This window comes from Pocillopora damicornis, chromosome 1 (assembly GCF_964200805.1).
Source record: "Pocillopora damicornis chromosome 1, jaPocDami1.2, whole genome shotgun sequence".
Lineage (NCBI taxonomy): Eukaryota > Metazoa > Cnidaria > Anthozoa > Scleractinia > Pocilloporidae > Pocillopora > Pocillopora damicornis.
In genome coordinates, this window is record NC_142670.1 from 27,655,802 (window position 1) to 27,664,981 (window position 9,180).

General features: G+C 39.0%; 2 protein-coding genes across 2 annotated transcripts in view; one reads left to right on the forward strand and one right to left on the reverse strand.

Moving 5' to 3' along the window:
- The window catches only part of LOC149053057 (uncharacterized), a 252,015-nt gene that overhangs the window by 180,444 nt on the left and 62,391 nt on the right, over positions 1-9,180 (reverse strand). The gene's annotated exons all lie outside the window — the stretch shown is intronic.
- LOC149053070 (ficolin-1-like) overlaps positions 7,072-9,180 on the forward strand; it is a 12,147-nt gene continuing 10,038 nt past the window's right edge. The window contains exons 1-3 of the mRNA XM_089190913.1: positions 7,072-7,494; positions 7,936-8,050; positions 8,106-8,517. Of these exons, the coding sequence (XP_089047039.1) occupies positions 8,207-8,517 (311 nt within the window). The 5' untranslated portion in view covers positions 7,072-7,494; positions 7,936-8,050; positions 8,106-8,206. The remainder of the gene's footprint in view (positions 7,495-7,935; positions 8,051-8,105; positions 8,518-9,180) is intronic.

The following is a 9,180-nucleotide window of genomic DNA, read 5'->3' on the forward strand; positions in this document are numbered from 1 at the left end:
CATTGCATCTGCCTATCTGATTAATAGTGGTAATGATAATAATAATAATGACAACAACAACAATAATGATCATAACAACAACAAGAGGCATTTGTTGACCAGCCATGAGTAACAGGCATGATAGTCGGGAATTTTGAGCATAATATCTGGGGAAGGTGGGGGCTGGGAAACTGGATTAGGGTGATTAGTGAGGGGGCTAAATAGAATTGGGGGAGGTATCTCAAATCATGAGTTGAGTTGGCATTAATGCTCATGCATCAAAATTACAGCCTGACCTCCCTTGTACCACAGATTTAAAACCGCTTGTCGCAAAATTAGAAAAGAACCCTTAAAAGGTACCAAGATCCTGTTTTATGGGCATAGCTTGATATGTTTTTCACCCCTAAGAGGAAACAGTTCTGAAACAACACAGTTAACCGTAAGCACTAAAACATGGAACGATCTAAATCCACCTTAATTCCATCTACAACCACCTACAACCATCTACTACTACCTCAAAAATTTCAACAACCACCTCAAAAAAATCTACAGCCACTCGCAAACCATCTAAAACCATTGCCTTTCAACTAGACACACGCGTGACGCTCAAGAGACTTACTCAATATTGTGTTTGCTGAACAGCTTGCTCTCCAATTCAGCGTTGCTAACGCGTATCTAGGCACGTGACCTCTAGCTGCAAAGGGCCTATTCTTTTCCAATACACTTGGTACAGTTTAGTCCGTTCGCGTAGTGACTCCAAGTGGACCTGGTGCAACCTAGTGCGATACGATGAGCTGTAATGTGACAAAGTGCTGACTACTGGCGCAAGTGTCACGTCACAAAATATTTTTCTCCATTTTCGTAAATCTTCTGGATTTTGGAAAGACTCCTGGATTGAAGACTATTTTCGATTTTCGTTAAAGTTATTTGTGGATCTTTGAATAAAACCAGGATCTGAAATTGTTCCCTCGATTTGAAAAACTTTCCAAAAGCGATTTGTCTATTAGATATCGATTCTAAACATTTTTTCGGATTTGCAAAATATTTTTGGATTGTCCCTTCTCTGCTTCCGTAATAACAGGTAATTTAGTGTTAACGACTGAGTTGAATACGTAAATTGGGCACCGTAATGAGTTAGAAGGCTGACGTTTCGAGCGTTAGCCCTTCGTCTGAGCTCTGACGGAAATGAAAACCAGCTTAGCAGAAAGTTAACAAAACATTTTGTTTATACTGTTTTTATTCTCGCAATTTTCTTGCACCTGGTTATCTAGTTAGGAAATAGAACGAAATAACTCATTCCTTTTTATCATACTCTTTCTGATAGTGGAGACTAAACATGTATCTCAGCATAGTATGTCTTCTTTGCGCCTTTGCCTATGGCATAAGCCGTATTTCAGGGCCAAATTTCGAGGCAACTTAACTTTGCCGAAAAGATAAAGGGACAAAAGCTGAAAAGAAGCCTGATAGGAGATGGAGAAGTAGATTCGGACAATAATCGTGATAGGATTTTGCCCGCCGTTGGTGTTAGGGGAAAGAGACTAGACTAACAAAAACAGTTAGGTTTTCGAGAAAAAATAATTCAAATGACTTTGAGGTCATTTTGGCGATGAATACCGGATGAGAGGCTGTTAAAGACAGTATAAATCAATCTGATAGAGAGTGGCATATATAGAGCCTTAATTCTCGCTTTTCTTTTGACGTATGCACATCTTGCATGTGAACTAGTCGCGTTTTGCTATCCAAAAGGAAAGGATGTGTCTTCTGTTGCGCTTCGTAATAAAATTGTCGCATATTGTAGCAAGACTGGGTTTTCTTGGACAGAGAGTAAGGGGACCCCCTCATGGCTATAGTCATCGTCAATGATGATAAAAAATTCTGATAAAAGTAATAATAGTGGCGGTGATGTAATAACAACTACTATTCATCATGATATCATCATCGTCATCATCATCATCATCATTGTTATCATGCTGGTAACCTCATATCTGAGGTCTCTCTTTTCCTTAGAACGAGGCTTGTGTACAGGTTTTCTGTTGTACGTAACAGGGTGCACAAGCCGAAGACCATATCGCAAAGTAGTTTGTGCAAATCCTATCCGCAACAACATGAGTGTCCATCCTTAGAATATCATTGCCCTTTTGAAAGAAAGAACCTCCTTCGATTTACAGATGTTTAGGAGGTTACTTGACACAAATTTTCTCTCTAGAGCGCGTGTGAAGGGGACAGTTTCCAATGTTTCGATTAGAGGTGCAGTTTTAGAAAATTACCAGCGAAGGGAACTGATCATGACGGACTGTCACATATAGTTTAAATTTTGTATCTAAGGAGAAACAAAAATTAGAACAAAAGAAAAACGCCTGGCTTTAAATCATTCTGCAATCGCTAGTAACATGGGTTCTACGTCTAATAAAAACTGCGCGACTGTCACCTTGATCCTTTCTCTCCTGTTCAATAAAGCTGACTGGTTTCATCGTTCTTTGTTCAGTAAGACTTAAGTGAGATTGGCATTTCAACAGTTTTCCGAGATCATTCAAGAAATGCACGTAAGGAGCAAGGTTCCAATCTCATAAGTCACGTGATTTGATTGCGTCATCCGATAACCTAGACTGCCCTACGGGAGGATCAAGGCTCAAGCCCCAGACCAGACCAACACTCAGAGTCGTGAAATGTGCTGCCTTTTCTATGAACCCGCAAATGGATAAACGTTCAAAGCTTCTCGAAAAAGGACGATAAGCCGTAGGCCCCGTCTCCTGCATCTTCTCAGTCCTGGTTGGCAGGGGATGTTAGGGAACACACAAAGTCCTCGCAAGAAGAAGGGAGCGAAGCTACCGGTGTTGTGTTCTGGCCTTGTTATTAGTTTCTACAGGCTACCATTCAAACTAACTTTAAAGCTGACCTGGGCCAATTGTATAAATATCGTAAATAAACGAATAAATAAATAATTATCGCTTTCTATCTGTCTAAACATGGTAGAAACGAGCTTACATGAAATTTCATTTCAGCAATATAGAGTTTTCTACGAATGATCAAAACAATGATGGATATTACTTCCAATGCTCTCGAAGCTACAAGGGAGCCTGGTGGTACAAAAGCTGCCATCAATCCAAACTGAACGGATTGAACCTCAATGGCTCCCATTTGTCTAATGCTGATGGAGTCAACTGGCTTTCTTTCAGAGGCCATCGTTACTCGCTAAAACGCATCAAGATGAAAGTGAAAACCATAGCATGAGACAATGTCTATCCCAGAATAAAGCGCCAATCAAATCAAGGCTTCACATTCCCCCCAGGCAACACACGGGCATTTGACTGTCGTTCTTTCCGGGGGGTGAGGAACTTGAACCTTGTATGAGTGTGGTGGGCTATTTGAACCGGACTTATCAAGTTCCTCCAGCGGATTACACGTGTTTTATCTTTTAATATGGAGCTGTTTAAAGGTAAAGAGTTCGCTTTCGCGAGCAGATCCCTCACGAGAAAAGGTCTCCAAGAAAGTCACAGTCGCTGATCTTGCCTTTTATAAACAAATTGACCATCAAATCCGGCAATTGGGTAGGGCATTTGAACACAATTTTTAGCCCCGGTAGACGGGAATTTGAAGGAGGAACTCTTTAAAAGTTTAAATGCCCCGAGAGTTTCCTGGCGGGGGAATGATGAAGCTTTTGAGTTGATCGACGCGAAACTGACGCAAGAAAAAGCTTTGAACTGAAGTATTAGTTTGTAATGGCTTCAGTAAAAGTTGCAAAAATACCTCAGATCATGGTACTAGGTCGGTGATTCTAGAAATTCCTGGAAGAAATAGTCTGTGAAAGACTAGTATCAGGTCAAAAGGGTGAAGAGCGAAAATAATGACTCAGCTTCTCAATAGAAAGCACCTCCGAAAAAGGGAAGATCCTACGTTAAAAAAAATCAGTTTTAGCATACATATATGAATTCGACCCAGACCATTTCCGTTTGTGCTAAAAACCATACCAGAAACTAATCTCTAAATTACTACAGTTGAGTAACGCGTATGCACTTTAAAGCCAATCCCGAATTCAAAGCACTTCCTTCGAAATAATACTTATACATTTGCACCGGAAAATAAACATGAGCAATCATTCAGCTAGTTGTTTGATATCTACAATCAACTTATCCGAAATCTGCCTATTAAAACAGTGTACGAGGATATTATAAGTAAACTTAAACAACTTTAAAAAGAAAATACCAATCCAATTGAATTATAATAAGTTCAAATTACTTCAACAGATCCCGTAATCTTATTCTTTGACACTATACAAAGTTTGGCTCCTCATCCTTGCTTCCGAATCTTCTGAGCTGCGACGTCTACTGGGAAGGAGAAGCTTTCGAAGTTATTTTTATTTCTGAATCAAAATTGTGAACTAATACTTCCCTTCCCCGATTAACGACGGTCTCTTTCGATATCAAACAGGAAACTAAAGCTAACCACACTGAAGGCCAACAGTGGCTTCACAGATTTCGTAACTGAAAATGTGACATCATAAAAGTGCTTTGTACAAAGACTTAAGTTATTTTAACGAAAAAGAGGCAGCTGGTTCTTTACCCAACTTTACTGTAAATGATATAAAAATCATCTATGTGAACTGCGTTTGAAGAAATGAATATGGAAGCGATCCCCGCAGTTATGAACACTACTTAAGTAGTAGTGAGAATAAGTCCTGAAAAAAATTCAGGCTCGTATGGGATTTGAACCTATGACCTCTGCGATACCGGGGCAGCGCTTTACCAACTGAGCTAACAAGCCAACTGGTCGGTATCGCAGAGGCCTGGGTTCAAATCCCATACGAGCCTGCATCTCATAACCTTTAGTGTAAAACTCAGATGCTTTCTTCGGCTGGTTGAGACTGTAAAGACAGTTTCAAATGGCATTGTAGCACCTCGCAAGATCAGTGTGCTTCTTTAATCCCTTAACTACCAGAAGTAATTAACATGTAACTTCTCCTCAAAGTTTGCTCTGTCGTTCTCAAACTTCCTGAATGCCTCGTTATACTGTGGCTCTATAAGATTGGCAATTTTTTCCTTCTCGGCCAGAACGTATATATAAAGATGTCCCTTAGCTTCCATTTAGGATACCTGAAAGGCTTCATGAGCCTTGATACTATCCGCGTACCTTTCTCAAAAGTGGATGAATGTCATATCTCCTCTTTACATACGAAGCTTCCTTTATGACCACAACTAATGACTGCACTGGCCACAAGTCCCTCTAGCAGCAAGAAAGCTTGTGAATTGCTGATAACAAGAAATGTAGCTGCTATCAGAACGAGGAAACTGATGCTGCAAACATCTTTAAACTGTCCAAACATTTCTCTTATTGTAGACGGCCGAACCATATTCATTCTGTCTTCCGTAAAAATAAGTTTGATTGCATTGCAGACTACAAGCACAGCCCCGAGAAAAATAATTTCCAGGCCTAAATTTTGCAATCAGGACCTTAACTGAACTTTTTATTTCTTGTGACTCAGTCTTCTATTTCATATTTTTTTCTGTCTTTCAGTGCCATGGACACTTTTAGACCTGAGGAGTTTTTTTCCACTTTGTTGGGATTAAAATAATTTTTGTTGTAAAAGGAGGAACCGGCAAATAACACAAAACTTATGAAAAAAGTATAAACAGCCGGTGCTCTCATTTCTGACACGAGGGACAAAGAATTGAGCATTACTTATCTGCAATATGAATTCACTTGAGAAAGAAACTTATGAAAGTTGATTAGAAAAAGAAACATGAGTGAAAATCTAATTCATATGTGAAGATTGATGGACACACTTTTGTTGTGGTTCAACTTTATCCTTGGTTCAAATTTTATTTTCCTTTATTTCAAACTCATTGTCATACATTAGAAACAACCAAGACAAACGAAAATAAAATTTGAACCAGGGATAAAATTAAACCACAACATATTCATCTATGTCCATTAAGTTCGCTAAGGTTGAAAAATGTGCTATTCACAAGGAAACAAAAAAATCAAGTTGTAAGAACCAAACGTTTTCGACATTAGGTTATTATCATTAGGTTATTATAAATAAGCACTGTCCACTAAATTGCATATTTTATATCCTTAAATAATTACCGACGGGAGTCGTTTCGCAACGTAGGAATTAGTTTGCCTATTCAAACTGGGCTGCAAAAGTTGCATCATGAGACCTTCAAGGATTCTGAGTTGATAAAAAGACTTCTCCATGCAGATCATGCCCCAGTTGAAGGAATGAATTCACACGTACAACAAATTACCCAAACTCAGAAATAAACTTCTCTTCAAACGTGCTCTCTGCCACTTCCCGAACAAAACTCGTCATGAAACTCCTCCCATCGGGAATTAGGTATATAAAATATCGTCAATTTGTCGGACGGTGTTTATTTACCCTCATGATAACCCAGTGTCGAAAACGTTTGGTTTTTACTCTTTAATATATTATTTACTGATAAATGGCTCATATTCATCTATATTTTTCTCATTCTGTGTTGTAATTAAGTACACTGCATGAGGGCTAAGGGAAAGAAACACCCGAAAGCTCTAAAAACGCCTCAGGGAAATTTTGGGGACAAAGAAAGTTATGCCGGAGTACCTGCCGTAATTATTAAATCAATGGACTAATTCAAATAGGCCTAAGGTTTGAAACTTGCTTAAGAGCATTTGACAATTTATGTTGCACGCACCAACTCCGATTTCTGAGAATGAAAACGAACGATTAGATTGTCATCCTTATCTAAACAGCTTCACTCGACATCAGTTATACTTCCGCGCAGGATCTTAAAGATGCTATTAAATTTTGACGAGGAAAGAGTCATAGACGCTGAAAATTAATCAATTATAGATAATAGAATGCAAATATGTATAACTAAAGAAAATTAAAACGTCTTTTCACCAAGTCCTTTCCTTTAGGCTCTCTGTATGAGAAAAAGATGACTCAACTATCAGTCCTCAAGAAGAATAGTCACCGTGAGAAAAAAGTTAAAAAAAAATGGAAAACATTGCAACCTAATGCAGTTTGAAGGAAGCCTAATACCTGTTTAGCAACAGGCCTATGTTGACGGTTACCAAAAAAAACATATTATTATCATATTGCCTATACCGTTTTTTTTTTCAACTTTTTAGCACCTGCTTATCTAGTTTGTCAATAGAAATGAAATAAACATTCATCCTTTTTCATCATATTCTTTCTGACAGTGAAGACTAAACAAGCATCTCACCATAATATCTCTTCTTTGCGCTGTTGCCTACGGCATAAACCGTATTTCAGGTCCAAATCTCAAAGCTGTTAACTTTGCCGGAAAGATAAAAAGACAAAAGCTGAACGGAAGCCTGATTAGAGATGGAGAAGAGGATTCGGAAAGTTCCTGTCAGTTTGAGTGTGTGTATGAAGAGCGATGTCAGTCTTACAACTTTGGAACCGTAAAGGGCGACTCAAACAAATTCAAGTGTCAACTAAGCGACTCTGATCGATTTGCTGGATTTGCTAACTTTATCGAGGATAAAGATTTCATTTACAGGGGAATAAAGGTAAGGTAAATCTGTTTAGTGCATCAACAATGACTTCTGTTGTGGATCAGAACTGAAATCTTGATTAACTTTGAACTATTTAAGCTTTCATTTCTTCTTTTACCTCCTTATCTGCTTAAGAAGATCTGTAAATAATCGTGATAGAAATTTTCCGGCTGTTGACGTTAGGGGAAGGGGGCTCCACTCACGAAAACGGCTAGATTTTTCGCGAAAAATGTTTCGATTTGTTTTATATATAAAGCCTTCATTCTTGCTTTTCTTTCAAGTAAATCTTCGATGTCAACTAGTCGCATTTTGCTATCCAACAAGAAAGGATGTGTATTCTGTTGCGCTTCGTAATAAAATTGTCGCCTATTATAGCAAGACTAGGAAGGAAGTTTAGGAAGAGACTAGAAGTTTAGACTAGTTTAGGAAGTTACTCGACACAACTTTTTTCTCTAGAGCGCGTGTGAAGAGGACAGTTTCCAATGTGGTGATCACGGTATATGCGTTCCCAACTACCAAGATGACAGCATTCGATGCCAGTGTAAGCATGGCTTCACAGGAAAACCTTGCGGTAGGTATATGTCGCTTTGTTAAGGTATAAAAACCTCAACCTCGCAAATTAATAGAACCGAAAAGCTGCTCTCAATTGTTTCAAGATGGTTTCAATTCTAGTGGCGTATACACCATCAATCCGGATGGCGGCAAACCAATCCAAGTGTTATGTGACATGATCACAGACGGTGGAGGCTGGACCGTCTTTCAGAAACGCTTGGACGGCTCTGTTGACTTCTATCTTAAATGGGAATCCTACAAAAACGGCTTCGGAGATCTGAGCGGAGAGTTCTGGCTTGGAAACGACAATATTCACCGTTTAACAGCCGCTGATCATGTCATGTTAAGAGTTCACCTGGAAGACTTTGTAGGGAACATCAGATACGCTGAGTACACGAATTTTGGTGTGGCAGACGAAGCTGATAAGTACCGGCTTTTGATTGGAGGATACAAGGGCACCGCTGGTGACTCTATGACGCTACATAAGTAAGTAAGGAATTCAGGTTGACTGAGACAGAATCCATTTCCAGCCGCGGGAAGCATGTTTCGAATAGTGATGTGGCTTTAGAAATTGATTTCGAAGGGAACTAATCATGAACAGCTTATCACATCTAGTTTGAATTTTGTATGTAAAGAGAAACATTTCCAGATAAAACAAAGGAAAACGTATGGCTTTGATGTTTATTTTGGGAGTTTAAGAGAGTGTCTCTGGAAGAGCGGTCCGGTCGATTTTGCTTGAGACACGGATTTCGCTCGTTTCTCGTGTGTTGTAAGACATTCATATACCTATACTAAAACCACAATCAGTTTGATCGGATCTCTCTATTTTTCAGAGTTTTACGGAAATTAAATTTCCCTTGAGCGAAGGCTTGTCGTGACACTTTTCAAGACTTTAATTTCATACAACTTTGGAGGACAATTTACAAAAAACTACGGAACTCAGCAAAAAACAAATACCACAGCCATGTATATTAACTCTATCTTATCTATCGAAGCGACTTTCGTAAACACCACGTGTCAATCAAGGAAACAGGAAGACTTGAATGACACCTTATCGGTTCGCTTAAATCACACACGCCAAAACCGATCAAATTCAAGGTAAATTTTTGAAAAAGTGAGGCGTTCTTAACTGATCCAACTAACATAGCT